Source organism: Populus nigra, chromosome 2, assembly GCF_951802175.1.
Source record: "Populus nigra chromosome 2, ddPopNigr1.1, whole genome shotgun sequence".
Lineage (NCBI taxonomy): Eukaryota > Viridiplantae > Streptophyta > Magnoliopsida > Malpighiales > Salicaceae > Populus > Populus nigra.
This window is the reverse complement of record NC_084853.1, coordinates 40,849,980-40,873,911: the sequence shown is the minus strand read 5'-3', so window position 1 is coordinate 40,873,911 and position 23,932 is coordinate 40,849,980. Positions and strand designations below refer to the sequence as shown.

The window sequence follows — 23,932 nt, the reverse complement described above, 5'->3', positions numbered from 1 at the left end:
CTTGACTTGATTTCTTCCTTTCCCTTCCCTTCTTTTTTATTCTTCCTTTCTTCTTATTCCTTCTCTCTCTTCCTCTCCACTGGCCACTACACCCGTATTTCCCCTCTCACAAAAAAAAAAAAAAACCATATATTTCTCTTCGTGTCTTCTTCACAAAGATGTTAATATTTTCCAAAAAAATTACGTCATTATTCGTAACCTCTTGCATGTGAGTGTGATTCTTGAAAAAACAAATAAAAAAGATGTTAATATTTTCCAAAAAACTTATATCATTATTCTAATATATTTCATGTCCAAGAAATTGTGAGAACTAATTGGTAAGAATGTTATGAGAGGTGAAATGGAGAATTAACGAAATAGGTGCGAGCGAGAAAATTAAATGTGTGATTAAGTTTGTAGGTATTTATTTTTGCATTACAATTTGTTTTTTAAATCATTTCTCACCTAAAAAAAATAGAATTGATGTTTTTAAGTGTTTTTTTAATGATTTTAACATATTTATGTTAAAAATAAAAAAAATTAAAAAACACTTTACTAGCACTAAATACACGTGAAAAGAAACTAAAAGGAAAGAAAAGGAGGAAAGATGTCCATTTTTTCTTACACTAGTTTTAGGTTTTCATGTATATATAATTTGTTGTGGGTATTGTGGTTGTAGTTTTTTAAAAATTGATTCAAGAAAAATATTTTTAATTATTGTTGAAAAAAAAAGATTTTTAAAAAAATATACTTGATTAAAACTAAAATTACCATGAGATGAATCTTTACATGCAAAATAAATAAAAAATATGTTATTTTAGTTTTTATAAAATTAATGTTTGAAATGCAATTACTGTGAGGTCTAATACAAAAAAACATAACTTAAATGTTTATTTTTTACTGTAGTAGTTTCTGTTTTTCAAAGTAATTTTTAAATTGATTTTCACATGAAACAATATCAAATTAATTTTTTAAATATTTTTAAATGATTTTGATATACTAATATAAAAATAATATTTTAAAATAATTTATTATAATACATTTTTAATTAAAAAAAATCTATACCACAATACTAAACTCTTAAAATAACCAAACAGTTTTTTCTTTACTGTTAAATAAAAAACAAACTAACATAATACTAAACTAAACGTTTACGTGATGTTGGGCTTGGAGTGCATAGTATTGGGCCATAATGGAACGAGCTTGTAGACTGGTGCTGCCTCTCTGTAGGCCGTGCCCATGCGGCCATGCACCTTGTCAGATGTTCATGGTAAAAGCAGCGAAATTTACTTCACTGGAACTTTTCCTCAACCAAATTATCAAACCCACCGCCATTATCTTGGACCTAGAATCGATTGATTTCCAATAAAAATCTAAGCTTCACCAATCGAATCTGTGAAATCGGAACGAAACGAAACTATAGTTCACGAAATGGGGGAAGACGATATGCCGTTGGATGATAAGGCAAAGCGAACGAGAGATTTGTTATCAAGCTTCTATTCTCCAGACCCTTCAGTGTCTAATACTAGCAATTCTTTCAAATTTGCGTCTTTAGATGCCATTAACACCACCTCCTTCGACGCCGAACAGTACATGAATCTCCTGGTACGCCTGCTTTTTAAATTGATCTTTTATTGTTTTGTTTTTCCTGATTAATTCATGAATTTATAACTTGAATTCAGGTGCAAAAATCAAATTTGGAAGGGCTTCTACAGAGGCATGTTGAAATGGCAGCTGAGATAAAAAATCTAGACACCGATTTGCAAATGCTAGTTTATGAAAATTACAACAAGTTTATTAGCGCCACCGACACAATTAAAAGGTATCCCTTCCCACTCACAATTTGACTTTGCTAACAATTCCTTTCAGTGCAATTTTGATTTTTTTTTCTTCTCTCGTCCTACAGGATGAAAAGTAATATTGTGGGCATGGAAGCAAGTATGGAGCAGCTTCTTGGCAAGGCATGTGCCAAATTTCTCATATTCCCTTGTTTAAATATGTCCTTTGAATATATGTAAATGCCGGTGCCCAAGTGTTATAACCATCACAGAATGTACCAATTCATTGCAGATAACATCGGTGCAATCAAGAAGTGATGGTGTGAACACTTCTCTTTTCGAAAAGAGAGAACATATAGAGAAATTGCATCGCACACACAACCTTCTTCGAAAAATTCAGGTATTCAAAAACCATCGTTTCTTACATGATTCATATTTATATACTGATAACATCATGCTTGCAGGTGACTTTTGAGAAAATTTTCAACTAACTTTGAATTGTATTTTATGAAGATTAGAGAATGTTCCTTGCCAAGTATGCTGAATTGGAACTGTATAACGTCGATGTTGTATAGTCACTTTTGTTTTTGACCTAGCTAGTTGACTTGTATGTGATGTGCACCTATTTGCGCTGTTGAACTTTGAGCATGTTGCATTCTAGTCTCTTGCCAGTTTTTACTTGACGGTAATGATCACATGTATCAACATTTTTTTTCATAAGAGTCTCTATAATGAAGGCTGCAATGGATTTTTTTAGTTGACGTTGGGTCTTGTAGTTCAACCTTATTTTTTTTTTATTTTTTTTATTAATTTTAGTCAAGTTTTTAATGGATTGAATGGAATCCGCTTATTCTACATGATTAAAACTCCAGTTTTTGGCAATATACTAGTCATACGAATTTCTTCCTCTCTGGAATAGAGCAGTTCATATATGATCTACCTGCTAGACTCGAGAAGTGTATTAAATCAGAGACATATGCTGATGCAGTCAAGATCTACATTGGAGCAATGCCAATTTTAAAGGTTAGTCAGTTTTATACCTTGTCCTTTGATGGTGGGTTCAAGCTTTTATTTTTCTTGTTTTTTTTCTGGGAATTTTCTTTTTGTTTCTATTACATATTTTACTTTCAAATTTAAGTTTTTTTTTGGGTGTACCAGGCCTATGGGGACTCATCATTCCAGGATTGTAAGCAAGCATCTGAAGAAGCTATGGCCACTATTATAAAAAATTTGCAGGTATATTCTTCTTTCCCAATTAAACATATGGACGGGGGAGCCATGGATGGTGTCTTCGTCTCTTATTTTTCCAGCATTTTCTTTGGCCATTTAGATTGCAAGCTGTTTACTTGTACGAGCCGGTTTTTTTTTGTTTGGTTTGGGTGGAATAACTTACCATTTATGTTTATTGGACTGGAAGTGCTTGCTTGTTCTCTCTGGGGGTGTGGGGATATACTTTAGCCCATTGTTACTTTTGCTTGATTACTGAATTCCTCCTGGTGAAAATATTTGAATTCAGTTGATGCTCCTTATGTTTGGACGGGTACTTGGATACCAGATATCAAACCATACAACATGAATAGCGTTAGTATTGCAATAAATTGATATTTCTTTACATGAGGCTTTGAGGTTGGGAATCTCCAGTATAAGCCTCTGACCAAGTTTTTGCACCGTGTCCTAAATCTTTAAGACTTCTTATATCTTTGGGCATATTCTTTAAGATTTCCAAATTAAGGTAAGAGATTTTCTGAAAGAATGAAATCCTAATTCCGAGGCCTGACTTCTATTGATATGTGCTGTAAATGTTAAGTTCTTTTTTTCTAATGTCGAATTCTTGTTGTTTCATCTGCTTTTCAGGGAAAGCTATTCTTGGATTCTGAATCCATACAAGCAAGGGCTGAGGCCGCAGTACTTCTTAAGAAGTTGAATTTTCCGGTTTGTATAGCACTCAATGTATCACTTCAGATTGTTTGTTGGTTGGCTAGCGTGTTAATGAGGATGCAGTTCTTTTTTATATTTTTTTCTTAATTTCTTTTGACTTATGAGTTGTAGGCTACATTTGGTTCTTGCTGATAGATGCTAAATTTTATTTATTTGGCCTGGCATGTGTATTGTGTGTCTCTTATTATGTTTTTGTTGGAGAGACCAGAGTGCATATGATGACGAATGGCCCTTTGTCTTAGCAGATGGACAACTTAAAAGCAAAACTATTTGAAAAGCTAGAGCAATCTCTTGAAGGCCTTCAGCTCAAGCATGAAGACATAACCAATGTTTTGGTAGAATCTAACAACCCCTCAGAACAAGGAAACAATGCCGAGTCAGTTCCTGGTTCCGCGCATGATGTAAGTGCAACACGTACCAGCTTTATATCTGTTGGCAATCAGTTCTCATACTGATACAAACTTTATCCTGAGTGTGATCTTAGGCTTTAGTTTGTGAGTTTGCTGAAGCTGTTCGAGCTTATCAAGTAATTTTTCCCGATTCAGAAAAGCAACTGATTAAACTTTCTCAAGACTTGATTGCCAAGTAAGGGCATTGAATTGGTTACAACAGCTTTTATATTTATTTATTTTTCAATTTTTGGACAGCATGAATTTAAAACACACATGACTCCTCATGTAATATGATTGGCAATTTCTTTAGGCACTTTGAGATTACTGCGGGTTACATAAAGGAGTGGATTCCAATTGCTAATTTTCTGGGTGTTCTTCGTAAGTACTATGGATCTCTCCACACTGCTTCTCTTGGAAATCATGTTTTGGACTACAAATTCTACTCTAAATTGTCTACCTTTTTAATTTTAATTTTTATTGCTGAATTTGTCACTCATCTATGATGTCACTTCCCTGTACACACACTAGCATTTGTTTGGGGCATCTTTATGCTCAAGTTCAAGGGTTTTCTTCTTCTTTATATCCTTTGTTTAGGTTGCTTTAGAAATATGTGGAATTGATAGGGTTTTTTTTTTTTTGGGCCTTAAACAATAACCATGATCGAACCATTTTGTTCTTTGGCACCCCTTCTAGCAAGGTTAGAACTTAGCTATGCTGTACAACACAATCTAGATGGCAATATAATGTTTGTTTTCCTGACCAGTCAAGATTTTCATTTGATTTTTTTAAAAATTTACTGAATGGTTTTTTCATCAAGTTCGCTGACATGCATCATTTGCCAGATAAATGCACTCCAAGTACATGGACTTTCTTGATTTTTTCAACCAAGTATTTCAATTGTTATTTTTTTCAATAACATATCTCAACTCCCCAATTTGTGATCAATCAGTACTAAATTGGATGTTTGTTAAAAATAAAATAATTTGGTCATTAAGTGATGGCGTGACATAACACTTCCAGAACCAGGGATAACTAATAAAATAGTTGCTAATATATGTGCGTAATATGTAGAAAAAAAATAGATGTAATTTGGTACTTGATTTAAACCAAATTGAGAGTTCAAATTCTTAACTGCAAAGCAAAAAATTGAGAGTTGAAACATTCCATTAAAAAAAAAAAAAAAATACTTGATTGATCACTGATTGAGTGTTGAAATACACTTTGAGAAGTGAAAGTTTGTTTACTTGGATTGCATTGTTCTCCAGCATCAATTGCTGTAATTATGACATGAATGCAACCAAATTCACCATTCTGCTTTAGGGGCCATGTCAGGTGTTTTGTTGCGAGAAACCACAACATCAAAAACTTTCTTGACTGCCAGATAGTCATGTGGACTTGAGTTTGTTGTTTCTATTCCTAGTGCTCTGCAATTGTGATGCACTTCCTCAGTGTTCCCTTTACTTGTCGTGCTGCTTGGTTTTCTGATGCTCCTCGAGGTTGCTTTAGCCATTCTTGTAATTTGTTTTTGCTGTCTTTAGTTTGGTCTGTAAAATGGTCTCATCACCATCCTAAAGATAGTGGGAAACTGAAGTTTTTTACTCAGCCTATACCTGCAAATGCAAGTTTTCTTCCTTTTGTTTCTAAAAAGTAAGCTATCTTTCCATGTAATGAAACCTGTTATGTTAGATGCTATGAGACTGGAAACTTCCCCTTGTTGTATAAATTTTATGCAGTTAGCATGTGTCATCATAAAACTATCATGGTGAAGAAATGCTTGATTCCTTTAATATTTTCATCACCCATCTAATCAATTCAGCATTCTTTGTTCCTGACTGTCCTTACTCTGAATTCCCTCCAGGTTTCCTATGGATAACTTTTGGTTAATTAAATATCATGTGCTGATTCTTTCTTGTTTGGAAGCTTTGCATCTGATTTCTTGAAATGCTTTACCAAATACAGGAATTATATGGAAAGATGTTCACCTGATGGATAAAGTGTTGCGGGAGGCTCTTCTCCCTGATTGTTCTTTGAAGGTTGTCCTTTAATATCAGTTGTGCTTAGATTCAATAACAATCCCTACCTGCATTTTCCATCTCTTGCTGGTCTGGAATGAGAAAAATAATTTTGTTTGTTTATGGAACTTTGTAACTAAAAAAATCCTACATTCTCACAGGCTTCCCAGGTGGCTGTCAAACAATATATAAAAAGCACATTTTCTCACCTTCTTCATGATATCTCAGGTATTGTTACATTTTAGTTCTACTTCTGTGGTTATAAACCATGAACAAAATAAAACTTGGTTGGATAGGTTCTTTTGTTTGTCAATACAATTGTCCACCTTTTGAGAAGGTATTGTAGGTTATGAAGGATACTGGAGTGGTGTGAACCCATAAGGCTTTAACCTTACACCACCCAATGACTTTACGATGGACACAGATTTGTTGACCAAAAAGCTGAGAAAATTCATAATTGTTATTGATTTTTAGATAGCCTTAACAGTCTTATTCAAATTCCGTTTGAACTGGCAGATTCCTTAACCAATGTCCATATCAAACCAAAGGAGGAAGCGAAAGAGCATCTTTTGGTGGTTTTCCTTGAGGCAGGAAAAACCGCAGTTCTTCAAGGGAGCGTGAATGTGTTACTGGTAATAAATAGCCATTAAGACATTAGTACTCCCAGGAATAACTGAAATCTTACTTTTTCTCTGTATCGAAGCTATATGTATATTTACAAATCCTGCTGAAATATCTATTATGTTCCTTGAAAATTTAACTAGACTATTTCTATCACTTTCTCTGTGTTTGCTATTTGGTGTTTTTTTTAACAAATATATGGCAATGATATTACAGCCTTGCTTTCCATTCTATTTGTTCTCCAGTGATTTGTGTGTGTGTGTGTTTCCTCAATCCTTCTATTTCGACATTTCTGTCACCAACAGGCACATTATCTGTCATGTACATGACATCCTCACCTAGCTTTTTTGAATCTCTTGGCTCATTCATTCCAGGACTTCCGCCAACTTCTTGAGGAAAACTTAGGAGGGCTTCAACTGAGCAACTTGATTATTGAGTGGGTTCGAGAAGGATTTCAAGATTTCTTCAGGGCACTTCATGATCGGTTCCTCTTGCTTTCAGGGAAAAATAAATCTGCCAGTCAAGATGAAAATTCCACAGAGGGTATGCAGGTTGAGAAAGTGATTCCAGGCCTTGTCCTTGTGCTGGCTCAACTGTCTGTTTTTATTGAACAAACTGCCATCCCTAGAATTACTGAGGCAAGGAGCCACTCACAGTTTCATTTCATTTTCCTTTTAAGGGGTACAACATCATAATTTAGAATTCTATAGTCTCTGGGCTTACCTTTAAGTTGTATGTCCTGATTGCCAGGAAATAGCTGCTTATTTCTCTGGTGGTGGTGGTCTTGCTTCTGAAAATGGGCCAGCACTTGTTCCTGGTGAAATTTCTCAAACCTTTCATTCAGATGGTGAAATACTTCTACAGCATGTATGAACTAAAGTCTCTACTTTTAATTCTTGAAGCAATGTCTAAGTGTCTGTTTTATGTGATGGTTTAAAAACATTTCATGGTGGTATGGTGAATTTTGGATTTTCATGGCACTATCACTACTTAATTACTTTAAAAATTCCTATAAATTTATTTACTACATAGTTATACTCCACACTACCCGCTCCCAAAACACCTCTGTTGGAGGATAGCTGAAAACTTTACCCTTGCTCACATCCGGTCCCATCACAGCATCAGGGACTGAATCTTTCGGGTTTTGAATTTTGCCCAATTATGCAACAGAAAGACGGGATCCAAGCAGGGCCATGATCTCTCAAAAATAAAAACCCCATTCCTCATGAAAAAGGAAAATTTGCTCTCTTCCCTTCTTTTCCCCTTTCCCAATACCCCCTACAAAAAAAAAAGGCTATTATCTCCCCTGGACATGGGTGCCAGAGAAACTCATTGACCATTTTGCTATTATGATATCATTTGCTCTCTCAGATTGAGTCAGAAAATGCAATGCAAAATTAATTAATTTGAGTAACGTTTGTCATCCACACATCACTGCTACTAGCTGTTCCAACTAACATTTTGCTATTTTGTGTTACTGTTTTTCAGTATATAAACATGATAACTCAAAAAATATTGGTTCTCCTGAGGAAGAGGTTTACAGCTCCAAATTGGGTCAAGGTTAGTATGACAAGTGAAATTAGAAGATTATTTTGGTGTGAATTAGTTTGATATCTGACTCTAATTTTTCTTTATTTTTACAGCACAAGGAACCTAGAGAAGTTCATATGTTTGTTGATTTATTCCTTCAAGAGGTTTGTTGCTTCATTGATTTTTTGGGGTTATTATCTTGTTGATATTTGGGGGGTATATTAGGATGCCAAATTTATTTAATTTGACTTTCCTACCAATGACAATCGTGGCAACTTGTAGATTTGTGGTGTGTGGACCCACGCCTATTTATTGGAAAAAAGGAAATATTGAGGACTTACTTTTATTTTGTCCTGGCTAGTTGGAAGCAATAAGAACAGAGGCAAAGCAGATCTTACCTCATGGAGTACTCCGCAAGCATCGTCGCTCTGAAAGCAATGGAAGCACTGCTTCCTCTCGCAGCAATCCATTACGAGAAGACAAAATGATTCAGTCAAACACTCATAGGGCCAGGAGTCAACTTCTTGAAACCCACCTGGCAAAATTGTTCAAGCAAAAAGTTGAGATTTTTACAAAAACTGAATATACACAGGTATGAAACTATACTCGCTCAACTTTATTAGGGGAGGAATTGCTGGTACGGACTATGAAGTAACGTGGACTGGTTCTGCTTGCAATTTGCAGGAATCTGTTGTTACTACTGTAGTAAAACTTTGTCTTAAGAGTTTACTAGAATTTGTTCGACTCCAGACTTTCAACCGGAGTGGATTCCAGCAAATTCAGTTGGATATTCAGTTCCTAAGGGCTTCTCTTAAGGAAATTGTTGAAGACGAAGCTGCCATTGACTTTTTGCTTGATGAGGTAAATCAAGGAATAACTTGACTAAAAAATTTGAAGTTTAATCCTGGAAATCTTCTATGGGAGTTCATGTTTGTTTGTTGTTCTATTATATGAAAATGTGTTGTAGATATCAGAAAGATCGATGGGGGCTGGATTCCTTTACTTCTTGTTCTTGAGTTCAGAGTTTACGATATCTGTGGTTAACTTTGAAACTTTCTAACAATAAATGGCATGCATTGATTTCTTTATGGAGCAGGTGATTGTTGGTGCTTCGGAACGTTGTCTTGATCCAATTCCTTTAGAGCCTCCTATCTTGGATAAACTAATTCAAGCGAAGTTGGCAAAAGAGAAGGAACAGACTCCACTTTCTCCGTAATTAGAGGAAGGTCAAATCAGTGGTTAGAATGTCTCAATTCATCAGGAACTGGCAAGTGTATTGCTGAATGGAATGATCAAGTCATAGAAGCTTCACAGGCATCCACGAGCCGACGAGTGTATTGTGGGTGGTAAGATGGTATCAAAAGGATGGTATATGTTTCCCGGTTCCTGATAATAGCCCTGCAAACTTTCATGATTTTACTCTTGAAGGTGTACCTTTGATGGTTCATGATCTGATTACTGAAGTTTTGCTCTCATGGTCCACGTTGGTAAGAATATATGATATGATGAGTATAGGAATGTTGCTGTCCATTGGGAATCATGTAGCCTGTACACTGTATAAATCACCGTGCTATTATCTCCAATTTTTTTTATGGTAGGGAAGAAATAGTTTTCATGCTTCCAAATCAAACATCAATATTCTTGTCTAGTTATTGGTCGATCAATTTGCATTGCATCACAATGATTTATGTTACATTCTGCACATGTTATAATCAAGGAATGCACGTGTTAGTAAAGAAGAAGACAGGAGCAACAGCAACTACTGAAACAGCTGCTAAATGGATTGTAGAGCAAAATTCCACGTGATTCATATTGTTAAAAGTAGTTAAGCACTATTAGTAGTTAGTTGAGAATTAGTTAGAAGACAGCAGAGTTAGTTAGTCAAGTTACTTGTTGAACTTGAATTGTATAAAGGATGTAAGATGGATTTCGATACTCTCAAGTCTCAAGGAATAAGAATTCAGTGCATTTCTTCTTTCTTCTCTATTCTATTCTTTCATTCTTCCTCTCAATTCTCTCCTTGTTAAGCTACTAGCTTAACAATTGGTATCAAAGCCTATCCTGGGCTTGAAGTAAATCTTGACTCAAAATGGTAGAAAACAATAAAGTGAAAATTGTTGAATAACATTGCAGAAGGTTGGAGGAAGGTTACAAGGCCTTCATCGGGAAATTCAAGAATCAATGGCTGATCTGCAAAGCAAGTGGTAGGAACAATGGGTGGAACAAAGCAAGAGAGCTAATCAGATTAATCTGTAGATTGAAGCATTATCAAATCAGTTCAGGTTGTTTCTTACTACTCAAATGATAGGAAGAGAAATTAGAGCCAACTCTAAATGAATTAAGGATTCAAAAGCAATGTGAAAGGTCAAACTAATAATCAAAAACATCACAGGACATGATATAATCCATCTCTTTCAAGGATTAATCTATCACCATTATAGAGAAATAACCTTAGGGATTGGTTGAGGAAATGCATGAAGTTTTTCAAGATCAACTTGATTCCTATATAATATTGGGTAAAGGTAGCATCACTTTGCTGGGAGGGAGAGCTAAATATTTGGTTTGAGAGTTATATGCATAGTAGGAAAGCATAGTAAATTGGGATGAGTTTTCAAGAGTTGTTTGCGATAAGTTTGGCAGTAAAGATGATACAGTTGAAGAATTCAACAAACTGGTGCATAAAGACAGTATGGATAAATCTATAGAGAAGTTTGAGGAATTAATATTTTTGATGCATGTTGTGAACTCTTTATCGTCTGAATCTTACTATATTTCCAATTTTGTTAGTGGATTAAAGAAAGATATTAAACATATGCTGAGGATACTCAAACCAATGACATTAATAACAGCTTTTGAGCAAGCTAACTGGTAGAAAGAATCAAACAATGTTACAGCAAAAAAAAAAACAATTTTATGCCAAGAATTAGCTCTCCAATTCACATGGAGAAGCCAATAGATAATCTTCCAGTTAAACCTCTTAATCAATATAAAAATGAAAGTAAGTGATAGAAAAATGATTCTAGAACCTTTTATGAATAAAAGCGTATATTAGGGTAGTTTTTTAAGTGTGGAGATAAATTTATACCTGGATATCAATGTATTACTAAAAGATTGCAACTGATTGAAGGTAATAAGGATGAAGGTAAATAATTTTTGGATACTGAGATAGATAACAACAATGATAGTATAATAAAGAATAATAAGATTTAGAAGTCTGGTATATCACTAAATGCATTGGTTGATAGTTATGCTCACAACACTATCAAAATTAGAGGAAGCTGCTAAGGAAATAAGTTGATTATTCTAATAGATAGTGGAAGTATCCATAGCTGTATTGATGAACATGTTATTAAAGATCTAAAATCTTCAATTGTTAAGTCTTCTATGTTAGCAGTGATAATAGCAAATGGTGGTGTAATGTTGTGTGACTCTTATATTCTTAGTTTTAAATGGTCCATGTAAAATTATGAGTTTTTAACAGACATGAGGATTCTTAAACTAGGCACGTGTAATTTTGTGTTAGGGGTAAATTGGTTAAGAATTTACTCCCCAATCCTATTTGATTTAATTAAGATAAATATATCTTTTAAGAAGAAATGATGAATGATAAAGTTAAAAGGAATTGTAAATAGAGTCGGACTTTAGTGTATTGTAGCAAAAAAAGTCCAGAAAAATTTCAAAAAATCAATGATGGGGTTTGTAGAACAATTATTCTATAAGTAATGGAAGAACTAAATATTGTTATAATCAATCTAGAAATTGGAAAACTTTTGGAAGATTATGCATATGTGTTCAAGAAACCTAAAAGCCTTCTACCACCTAGGAAGTTTGACCATAAAATTCCTTTGAAACCAAGGATTTAACCTATCAATTGTAGGCCTTATAAAAATTCTTTTGTTAAAAAAGGATAAATTGAGAAACTAGTCAAGGAGATGTGACATAATTCAACAATGTGAGTTCTTTTGCTTCACATGTATTATTGGTTAATAAAAAAGGATAATACATGGCATTTACGTGTGGATTATAGGCAACTAGATGAAATGAGAATAGAAAACAAGTTTCTAATTCCTTTAATAGATGATTTCCCGAATAAGCAATAAGGTTTTAAGTTTTTTTCCCAAACTGGACTCAAGTTCTAGTTACCATCAAGTTTTGCATGAATGAAGAGGATGCTGAAAAACAACATTTTAAACTCACTATGGACACTATGAATTGAAGATAATGTCATTTGGACTCACGAATACACTTGCTACTTTTCAAGCATTAATGAATGATATTTTAGAATATTTCTTAAAAATGTTTGTTTTAATGTTCTTTAATAATATCTTAGTTTACCATTGTTATTTGGAGGCACATGTAGACCATTTAAAATATGTCTTAAAGACTCTAAAAGCTAATCAATTCTTTGTAAATAGTTTCAAATGTGTATTTGGTAAGCAAAAAATGGAATATTTAGAGCATGTAATATCAGCAAAAGATTTAGCATGTGACCCCAACAAAATTGAGACAATGAGGAATTAGTCAGTTTTTAAACCCTTTAAGGAACTGAGGGGACTCTTGGAGTTAGTTGGTTATTATGAAAAGTTTATTAGAAGATTTGATGTTATTAGCAAACCACTGACATATCTATTAAAGAATAATAATTCTAGGGGAACGATGAAGCATATAAAGCTTTTAACCTTCTGAAGAAGGCCCTTTGTAAGGCTTCAGTGTTGGCTTTGCCTGATTTTAATAAGAAGTTTGTGTTAAAGTCGGGTGCATGTGCTGTTGGTTTAGGTGCAGTGCTTGGTCAGGAAGGAACACCCCTAACATTTCTCAACAAAGCTTTGGGAATGAGACACTTAGGACTGTCCTTCTATAAGAAGAAATATCTGGCAATTTTAATGGCAGTATACAAATGAAGACACTATTTGAAACAAGAACAATCTATAACTCAAATTGACCATGAGAGTCTTAAATACATGTTGGATCAAAAGATCCACACAACAACTCAAAAGAAAAGGGCTAATTAAGTTTTTGAGTTTGAATTATTAGGTTCTGTATAGAAATAATAGAGAAAACTTGGTTACAAAAACATTATCTACAGTAAAAGGAACATTTATGTGGATAACAAGCATGATAATAAAGGCAAGGAAATTGACAGTTTGGATGCAATAGCTAAAGTGGTGCGAGCTTGATATAAAAAAATATATTGTTCCTACAAAAATGATGTTGCATTACAGAATATTATAACTGGTAAGATGATTGATGTTAATAAGTATCTAAACTATACCCATGAAAAGGGAATTGAAAGATATGAAGAGATGATTATAGGAGGAGGTAAAGGATCATTAACAAGGTAGTTAATCAAGGCTACACATGACTCTTGCAATGAAGGTCATGCTAAAATCCATAATTCTTATAAGAAACTTAACTTTTTCTATCATTGACCTTTTCATTTCTTTTTCTTTTGTCAATAAGTTATTACAAAGCTAATAAAATCCATAATATAAACACAATCATGGTAAAATTTAACACCTATATCTCTTTTATTATTTGAAAAGCTTCAACATTGTATTATGTTCAATTTGAAATAGATACTAGGAAGATAGTGCTATTATCGTTCACGGAGAGCTTAATAGATAGATTGAGTTTTTATCCGTTAAAACTTGCAAGAAACCTTTTTTCTCTCTCTCAAAGTTCTTCAAAACATAGGTAATTTGCCAATACTAATATTCCTTTATTAATGCGATGTATGAAATATTTTTTAAAAGTGTTTCTTAACTAAAAATATATAGAAAATATATATATATTATTTTTTTAATATTAATATATTAAAATCATCCAAAAATATTTAAAAACAATTAATTTAATATTTTTTCAGATAAAAAAAAAGCTAACCCCATATCAAACATGAAATAATTCCAATACAATTCACCCTACAAAACCAAAAACCCTATTTAAACCTTTTTGTCACTCATGTATTATTTATTGGCTTAAATACTAGAATATTTTTTCATAAACACTACTAAGTCTTCCTTTTTTTCGCAAGTTAGACATGCTCATATATCAAGCTATTATATACATTCACCAGTAATTATGCTTTATTCACGTATCTCTATCATCTAATCTATTTTTTCAAGATGAACATTATTAAAATTAAATTAGAATGTTAAAAAAATACAACATGATAATACTTTTTCGATCAATCTCTACATTAAAATGATAAAAGAATGGTAAATAAAAATGATGAAAATATATTAAGAGCTAAAATAAGATTTCCAGGATAGACTTTTTTTTTAAAAAAAGATTTCAATCCAATAAATGAAATCGAGGATGTAATAGGATGATGTTACAGTGTCATATCGTATATCACAGCGTTGTTTGCTGTATAAGGTGGATCCAACAGCATTAAATTTAAGCCAATGACATAGCCTGGACCAATTGACGTGGCCTTAGTTCTAGCGCATCTAATCAAATCTCGATGGAAGGGGACCCTCTACTCTATTATAATAGCGTTAATATAATAGTAACAAAACCTGGACATCAAAGTGGCTGTAGTTTAGTGGTAAGAATTCTACGTTGTGGCCGTAGAGACCTGGGCTCGAATCCCAGCAGCCACATTTTACCTCTTACTATATTTTTTTGCCCCATAAAGCGGGTCCGCGCATGATCCCACCTGTACCATAATTATATTACACCACATTTTCCCGCCAAAAGCCTCCCTTACCTCTCATTATTTGGCGCCAAACCCTTCTTTCCCTCCCATCTACTCAAATCGCTACCACTGCCGCTGCCCTCTCTGTCCGTCTGTCTCATTTCCGTGCGTTCTCTGCCGTAGAACCATGAAACCCGTCCGCTTCGAAGAAGAGAGAAGTAACAAAATCTCCCTCTCTCCATTCTTCTTCCTCTTCCTCTTCCTTTATTGTTTATGTAATGTTCATTTCGGTCCTTTCAGATCTCGCCAAGGATTTCCTTTCAAATTTCGCCGACGCAAATGGCGAATCTAAATACATGAACATTCTTGTGAGTTTTCCCTATTCCCTCTCCCTCTCCCTACATTTTTCTAATTATATATAAAATATCATCGAATTAACCCTGATCCCTCTGTTGTTTCAGCAAGATGTTGCAAATCATAAGTTCCGCGCTGTCCAGATCGATCTCGAAGACCTCATTAATGTAAATTCTTATTATAATTACCTCTATTTGGTTGAGATTTTAAAAACCCTAATTTTCTTTTCTATTTCTTTTTTCACAGTATAAGGACTTGGATGAGGAATTCCTTAGACGTGTTACTGAGAACACACGTCGATATGTTGGGATTTTTGCTGATGCTATCGACGAGGTGTTGCCAAAGCCGACTGAAGCATTTCCGGATGATGACCATGATATTTTAATGACACAGAGGTCTGAGGATGCAACTGAGAATGTTGAAGGTTCTGATGCGAATCAGAAGATGCCTTCAGAGATCAAGCGTTACTTGTAAGCATTACCCTGACATTTCCTTTATAGTTGTTGAATTTGTTCTTTGTTCTGGTGTTTGATTTTTTTTTTGTTTGGGTTCGAATTCGCTGCTAATTTCTGGATTTGTCTCTGATTTGAGCAGCATATCTTTGTTTCCTACATTGACAAGTGTTGGACCGCTTCTGTTTGTTGGCCCAGAATCATTTATTATTATTATTATTATTATTATTAGCATGTAATGAGGTTCTGAATAATTTAGGATTACTGATTTTGATGAATTATAATTTTAAACAACTCCGCCGAGTCTCAATTTGTAAACTCGCTTCTTGGCCTAAATTGGTTGAATGCCGAATGCGTTGTTAATAGTGTTTAGTTTAGCATTCTTTGACTGATCAGGGCAGACAAATTTTGCAGGATAGTCTAGTCTTGATAAAAACCATTCTCACATCAATTATTGGCGTCTATAATAGAATGAATGGTTACTCGTGTTTAGTGAAGGGTTTGCTTATGCATCTCATGTTTTCTAGTTCTAGGCTTATTATGCTGTCACTTAACTTATTCTGTCTCTTTATGTGTATTTTTTCTTCTTCCAGTGAAGTTTATATTAGAGCACCTTCAAAAGGGCGGCCATTTACCATTAGAGAGGTCAAGGCTTCAAACATTGGCCAGCTCGTGAAGATATCTGGTATTGTGACGCGTTGTTCAGATGTTAAACCACTGATGCAGGTAGCTGTGTATACATGTGAAGAATGTGGTTTTGAAATTTACCAGGTAATTAACAAGCAAAGCTGTCTTGTCTGATTCATCAACTATGTCTTATGTTGTGTAAATGCCACTTTCTTTGCTTTTAAAGTGTTCTTTTTTCACCATTACCTTCTTAGCTTGTTGGAAATGAACATCTTGTTTAATTTGATTGAGAAGAAATTTGTTGACGGTAGTGTTTGCTGATTTGTTTTATTATTTATTTCATTTGATAATATTATGTTCTTGAAATTCTTTTGCTGCCTTCTTTTCTTCTGTTCCATTGATTCATCTGTCCTCTTGTGCATTGAACAGGAAGTAACCGCTCGAGTCTTCATGCCCTTGTTTGAGTGCCCAACTAAGCGCTGCAAAACAAACAACACAAAGGGGAACCTCATTCTTCAACTCAGAGCATCAAAGTTTCTGAAGTTTCAGGAGGTAGCTATTTTAATTTTCAGTCATAAACAATGTATTAATGGCAAACCCAACCTTTCTGCTTGGTTGTAACATGAAGATGATTGTCTTCAGGCCAAAATTCAAGAGCTAGCAGAACATGTTCCAAAAGGCCATATTCCACGATCGATGACTGTTCATTTCAGAGGAGAACTCACAAGAAAGGTTGGTAATTTCAAGAATTTCATTGAGGGAACGTTGTCAATATCTTTTAGTACAAGAGAAAAGCACCCTCAGTAGCTTTATACTCCCGGTCATCAGTTTCATATTTTAAGTCACCATCTCTAGTCGATGGTAGCGAATTTTTTTGGTGTTGTGATCACACTTTCTGGAGAAATCTTGTTTACCCTTTTAGCTGCTCTTATTATGAATTGCCTATAAAATAGAGAGAATTTGTAGCGAGTAACTTAATGTGAAATTGCTTCTTGTATGCGTCCTTAAAGCAAGTGATGTTTGTTTGGTCCTTTTAATTGCAACATGCAAACAGGTTCATCATTTGCTTTATCATAGTTTGAATGTCTTACATGCTACTGGCACATTTAGCTTTTACTTACCTGGTTTTAAAATTTCCAGGTAGCACCAGGTGATGTCGTTGAATTATCAGGGATCTTCCTTCCAATTCCTTACACTGGTTTCAGAGCAATGCGTGCTGGCTTAGTTGCCGACACATTTTTGGAGGCCATGTCTGTTACTCATTTCAAGAAAAAATATGAAGAGTAGGCCATTTTTCTGTTCTTTATCACAAAACACTTGTAATTATTTGAATCAAGTGAAGTACTCTTGCTTACTGAGTTTTATCAACATGAAGCTAACTTCTCTCTAGTTTCCCCATAACTTACTGAACCTTGAACAGTAGCTTATTTGGTGAGTTGACACCTTTATTCCATGGAGTTTACTTTTCTTGTGGTAGATGGTTTGGATTTCTTTGTCGCCTTTCTGGCTGATAGAAGGTTTATCCATAAGAAGAACAAAACTTGTAAGAAAAGAAATGGGGGAAAATAGAAGATGCAAAAGGAGTCTTTAACTTTTTCTCTATGATAAAGTGGGGGGAAAGCATCGTGTTTTTTCTGTTGTTCTCTTTTAAATTTGCTTTCTTTGCCAGTGAGGGAACCTTCAGTTTCTTTGGGATTTTTCCTATATTAACATATAATTCTTCAAACTTGTCATTCTATCTGCATTTATTTATTAGGAACTTGACAATTTGAATTGGATAAAAAGATCAAATAATCACTTCATAATCCAGTATATGATAACTGATAAGTTTCTTTCTCGTTTTTTTCTTACTCATCTTTGTGGTCTAGATAAAAACAAGTTCAGTTTATCCAAATAAATCTATGTGCTAACAATTGTGCAGATAAATGGTGTTTAGAATCTAAAGGGTTTCGTGGAGTGAGTTTTCACCTTATTGATAGTATTTGAGGAGATATGTCCATCTTGGATGAAGCCACACTGGCAAGGCTTTTTATTGTTTCGCCTGTGAATGAGATCAAAGGAGAGTTCAATTTGTGATCCAATTGTTCTGTACTGCAGGTATGAACTTAGAGGAGACGAGGAAAAGCAGATTGCAAGTCTGGCTGAGGATGGAGATATCTACAATAAGTTGGCACAATCATTGGCACCTGAAATCTATGGACATGAAGATATTAAAAAGGCTTTACTTCTTCTTCTCGTGGGTGCTCCTCATCGAAAGTTAAAGGATGGGATGAAGGTAAATGCATGCATTTCTTTGAGATCACATCATGTTTGTTAGCAGATGTATTCTGCCAATCATTATGGATAGTTATAACATTACATAGACTACTTTGCTTGTTATATATCATTTCTATCCTCTATGTATAAGTGATGAGTAGAACATTTTTGTAAATACAAGAAGACTATTCAGTGTTTTCTATACTGTTTGCTTTCTGTGATAGCCTAAGAGTTATAGGAGCTCAATGAATTGCAGATTAGAGGAGATTTACATTTATGCTTGATGGGTGATCCTGGTGTTGCCAAAAGTCAGCTTCTGAAGCATATAATAAATGTAGCACCCAGGGGCGTGTACACAACTGGCAAAGGGAGCAGTGGAGTTGGTCTAACTGCTGCTGTTCAGAAAGATCCAGTTACAAACGAGATGGTCCTGGAAGGAGGAGCATTGGTGAGTTTTGTATTTGTGTAAAATTTAACTTTTTCAAAAAGGACACTGACTAGTTATCTACATGTGAAGAGATGGCTTTGGAAAGATCATTACTACTTAATGCAATGCATGCATAAATTACAAACCACTGAGCTTACATTGGCCTGGTTGTAGTTCATCTTTTAGTCTTTTAATCTACTAACTTTAAGCTAGCTAATTTTAATGGTTTCATCTGATATTGATCTAATTATGTCAGCATAATCTTCGGTTCTTAAATCTAATTGTTGTGAAGATGTCTTTGGTTCAAATAAAAGCATTTATCTTTTTCAGGTTCTGGCTGATATGGGTATATGTGCTATTGACGAGTTTGACAAGATGGATGAATCAGATCGTACAGCAATTCATGAAGTTATGGAGCAGCAAACTGTCAGCATTGCCAAGGCTGGGATTACAACATCACTCAATGCGAGAACTGCTGTTCTTGCTGCTGCTAATCCTGCCTGGTACAAACCTTCCTAACATCCTCAAAGTTGTTTCGCTTGCTGAATTCCATATTATTTCCATTACTTTTACCTAAATATGTTGCTCTAAATACATGGCAGTTTTTCCTTTTTTTCCCGAACAAAACAAGACCTCTTAGCTATTGTGCACAAATAAGCCAACATGAATTTCTTGCTTTAAATAGTACAAATGCCCTGGCTACAAGGCACAAAAAACTAGTCTAAATTTGTTTGGTGGTCCTGTTATTTGTGTTGAAGGGGAAGATATGATCTACGGAGAACTCCAGCTGAAAATATCAATCTACCTCCTGCTCTCCTATCACGATTTGATCTTCTGTGGTTGATCCTTGATCGAGCAGATATGGACAGCGACCTTGAAATGGCTAGGCACATTGTTTACGTGCACCAGAATAAAGAATCTCCTGCTCTTGGTTTCACTCCACTTGAACCATCTATTCTCCGGTATACATCTCTACGTAATTAATTTTAATTGACAGTACCAAGTTTTATGGATGACTCACTTCACAATTTTCCAGGTGATTGAGTGGCTTATATTTTCTCACCATGGATCCTTAAATTGCTCTGTAACTCACACTCCCAATATTGAAGTTGCTCAAACATATAAGTTCTTTGTCTGGTGTAGACATGCTCCTTTGATTACCGCTCTTCATATATTTACATGTGTTTTATTGGTTTCTTGAAATTCTTTTAATTTCTGTTTTTTTTTCATGATGATTAAGGGAGGCCTTGGCATTTGAAAAAGATCTTTAAGTTTAAAAAATTGATTTTTGCTTCATTCCAAATGTTGGAAGGTATTTAGAATAAAAACACTGACTACAGTAAAATTGACTCTGGTTTCTAGGTGACCAGCATTTAAATGCCTTAAAATTGATTGCTTTGTCTTTCAATGTTTCATAGGGCATATATTTCTACTGCAAGAAGATTGTCCCCTTATGTGCCTAAGGAACTGGAGGAATACATTGCTACTGCATACTCAGGCATGCGGCAAGAAGAAGCTAAATCGAATACTCCTCATTCCTACACGACTGTCCGAACTCTGCTTAGCATACTCCGCATATCAGCTGTAAGTCCTGATTTTCATTTGTTCTCTAATCATAAGAGATGGCTGTTCTAGTGCATCGAAATGGGGTATGGGACACTATCTGGTCTAGGTTGGGCAAAGGGCGGGGCTACTTCCTTGACAAATTATAACCAGGATTCCACCTTCTTAACGAGGGCAGCATTTTGCAGGTCCAATTTGGCTTGTACTTCAGGTTACGAAGTCCAGTTGAAAATTGCTCAGCTGTATTGTTGAAAGCTGATTTTAAGCTGCTGATAGTTAGACCAAAGACACCTGATCCCATCCATAGGATAAATCAGTTGACATGTCAAATTTATCTTGATTTTTGAGTTGTATCAACCCACTTGAAGTTGATTTCATTTGGTTACAGGCCTTAGCAAGACTTAGATTTTCTGAAAGTGTGGCTCAGAGTGATGTGGATGAGGCACTGAGGTTAATGCAGATGTCAAAATTCTCTTTATATTCTGATGATCGTCAGAGATCTGGTCTGGATGCCATCTCTGACATCTATTCAATCTTGCGGGATGAAGCTGCAAGAGCCAATAAAATGGATGTGAGCTATGCCCATGCACTCAACTGGATTTCTAGAAAGGTTTGTTGATTTTATTGATTGAATTTAATTGTTAATATCTAGTGCTTCTAGGAAAAAAAGGACACACAAAACGACATGTCATCCCAGTATTGATTGAAATTAAAAACTGCTGTTCTTGCTGCTGCTAATCCTGGCCGGTACGAACCTTCCTAACATCATCAGCAGGCAGTTCCTTTTGGAATCCTTTAGCTTCTTTGATGGAACTCTTTGTGCGAATTCATGTAACCTGCTTTGCATTTGATTTAGAAAATTAAAGGGCACTTGAAGTTTTCAAGCTTAAACTCTAGAATGCAATTCCATCTAAAAGATGCTTTCCAGCTTCATTTTACCCAGAGATTAGCTTTTTCTGAAACTACAGTCTATAACATGATGTGCTCTCCAGTGTTTGACTTAGAAATATTGGGTTTATTCATGTCTCAATTCCTGAGCGTTGTTTTCTTATTTGTCAGCAATGTATAGTTCTATCAAGGGATCGTGACCACCAAGTGCAACCCCATTTTGAATAATTGGATCATATAGTCTGTGTAAATCCTTCAGTATTTGAAATTTTCTGGGAAAGACTACAAATGCATAACAAGATCAAATTTTGCAAAAGTAGTTATCAGAGATCAAGAACATGTTTGAGCCCCAATTTGGCACTAGGATTTAGGATATTCTTTTTATTGGCTATGTTGGGTTGACTTCCAACCTGAGCCAAGTTGATTATTCTACTAACCTAGCAAAATTTACATTTTGTTTCTAAAAGTCCAAATAAATCTGATTGCTTGCTTGTGAACAGGGATACAGTGAAGCGCAGTTGAAAGAATGTTTAGAGGAATATGCATCCTTGAATGTCTGGCAGATACATCCCCACACCTTTGATATTCGATTTATCGATGCCTGATGTGGGTTGCTCTTAATTATTGTGTTGTAGTCATATCTTGCTGAGCTTGTCATTGAGCCAACTTCCACATTTAGCTGGATTGTGAAGGCTGTTTTTAGTGTTGTAGACTCTGCTTTTCAGCTATCAGAGTTTGAAAGGTTTAAGATGGATAGTGTATCTGAACAATTCTGCTTCTAACTTGACTATAGGATTGCAAATTGTTTTCCATGCGTCTCAATGTGCTGTGCTCATTTTAAAAAAAATTTGTTCGTCTTTTCCTTTCAAAACTGCTTTCGAAGAAATTTAATTTTTTTTTAAATTAATATTTTTTTTTGATAATTTCAAATCATTTTAATATGTTGATATCAAAAATTATTTTTTAAAAATAAAAAATATATTATTTTGATGTATTTTTTTTAAAAAACAACTTCTTATATTATGGAGAGGAGATTTAAAACAATTGTTGATTTCTTCGTTTCGATGAACCGTGATCTTTTTCTGGATAAATGCATGTAAGAGAACCAATTCTTCCAAGCTTAGCTCTCTGGGGTTAGAGTTGTAGGCTGAGTGATTCTTACATCGATATCAGTTATTTCTCTTCACGGATAATACATTTGCATATTGTTATTACGGGCGTATAATATTTTTTAAAAGTATTATTTATTTTAAAAAATCAGTTTTTTATTATTAAAATTATCGAAAATTCTAAAAATTATTAATTTAATATTTTTTATATATAAAAAATGCAAAACAACCTTTTTAGAAGTGAACATGATAAAACCAAATGTGTGCTGACACCGCCGTTCCTTTGTTATCTCATGTGGTTTGCTACAAATTACTATGAAGGTTTTTCTTCGTGAAAATAGTCGTCTGGATTTATTAACTTTCAAATTACTTTGAGAAGTTTGTCATTTCTTGCTTCATTTTTAATTGAATTAAATTCCTAGTCTTGGAATTTTTAAAGAGATTTAATACCAGTAAAAAAAGCACGGACTCTGTTTTTCCGGCTATTAAATCCTTTTTTCCTGTTATTAAATCTAAGGTTGTAAATTCTGTTTTGTTAATTGTTTTTTTTTAATTTGAATAAAATGTTTTAGTTTTGAAGTGTTTCGGCATGTTGTTTCGGGGTTGTGCTATTTATATATATATATATATATATATATATATTTATTCAACAAATATAATTTAAGTTCAAGATAAATTAATAATAAATTATGCAATACAAACACAATGTCAATTAAATATAATTTAAAATTTAAAATATTTATAAATAGTTAAGATCTTTAACTTAAAGTAATTCAACTTAAACAAAATATCAGAATATTATAAAAGTAAAATGTTTTAACATAAATATTTTAAATATAAAGGTAGGTCAATACTATCAAGTTTAATGGGATCTAAATCATCCATTATTTTGCTTAAATTCCTACAAAGTATAAACATAAAAAAAAATCATATATATCAGTGATAAATCTAATTTTAAAAAATTAATATAATTATTAATGAAAATAGTAATAATAATTTTCAATATTATTATTAATATCATTGTTATTGAAAATATTAATGAAAAAAAGTTTTTTATACTTAGATGATTTGATTAATTAAATTGAATCAAGTTCAATTTGATTCAATGATTTTTCAACATCAGAACGGAATATGTGGAATGAAACCGGAACATTTCAAGTGAAATTTAGCCAAAAAATCCGGAACGGACCGGAATTTAAAATAAGATGAAATTTTTTTTGTTTTATTCTATTTTTTGAATTAATATAAAATATTTTAACCATTTCAAGCAAAATGAAACATAATTAACACCCTTGATTTTGAACTTAGAAAATACCAGGTGACACGTGGTTCAGATTTCTTTGTCAAGAAATACTAGACAACATGTCAT

At 34.0% G+C, this 23,932-nt stretch overlaps 2 protein-coding genes and 1 non-coding gene across 3 annotated transcripts; all 3 read left to right on the top strand.

Annotated features, from left to right (window-relative positions):
- The first annotated feature begins 1,236 nt into the window (after positions 1 to 1,236).
- LOC133682458 (vacuolar protein sorting-associated protein 51 homolog) lies at positions 1,237 to 9,898 on the top strand. The gene is made up of 20 exons (XM_062105799.1): positions 1,237 to 1,584; positions 1,662 to 1,801; positions 1,886 to 1,940; positions 2,050 to 2,157; positions 2,682 to 2,780; positions 2,916 to 2,993; positions 3,612 to 3,689; positions 3,941 to 4,096; positions 4,180 to 4,280; positions 4,398 to 4,465; positions 6,047 to 6,120; positions 6,261 to 6,327; positions 6,616 to 6,731; positions 7,095 to 7,358; positions 7,471 to 7,587; positions 8,209 to 8,280; positions 8,364 to 8,414; positions 8,612 to 8,842; positions 8,935 to 9,111; positions 9,347 to 9,898. The coding sequence occupies exons 1-20, from the start codon at positions 1,411 to 1,413 to the stop codon at positions 9,464 to 9,466; spliced, it is 2,346 nt and encodes a 781-aa protein (XP_061961783.1). The 5' UTR covers positions 1,237 to 1,410; the 3' UTR covers positions 9,467 to 9,898.
- A 4,882-nt stretch (positions 9,899 to 14,780) lies between these two features.
- Positions 14,781 to 14,852, top strand: TRNAH-GUG (transfer RNA histidin (anticodon GUG)). The gene has a single exon. It is a non-coding gene; the product is annotated as a tRNA-His (tRNA).
- A 78-nt stretch (positions 14,853 to 14,930) lies between these two features.
- On the top strand, positions 14,931 to 22,264 carry LOC133681736 (DNA replication licensing factor MCM7). The gene is made up of 15 exons (XM_062104856.1): positions 14,931 to 15,105; positions 15,188 to 15,255; positions 15,349 to 15,408; positions 15,488 to 15,711; positions 16,287 to 16,464; positions 16,750 to 16,872; positions 16,963 to 17,052; positions 17,461 to 17,603; positions 18,418 to 18,595; positions 18,833 to 19,024; positions 19,334 to 19,506; positions 19,762 to 19,965; positions 20,422 to 20,587; positions 20,955 to 21,176; positions 21,955 to 22,264. The coding sequence occupies exons 1-15, from the start codon at positions 15,075 to 15,077 to the stop codon at positions 22,057 to 22,059; spliced, it is 2,157 nt and encodes a 718-aa protein (XP_061960840.1). The 5' UTR covers positions 14,931 to 15,074; the 3' UTR covers positions 22,060 to 22,264.
- The last annotated feature ends 1,668 nt before the right edge of the window (positions 22,265 to 23,932 follow it).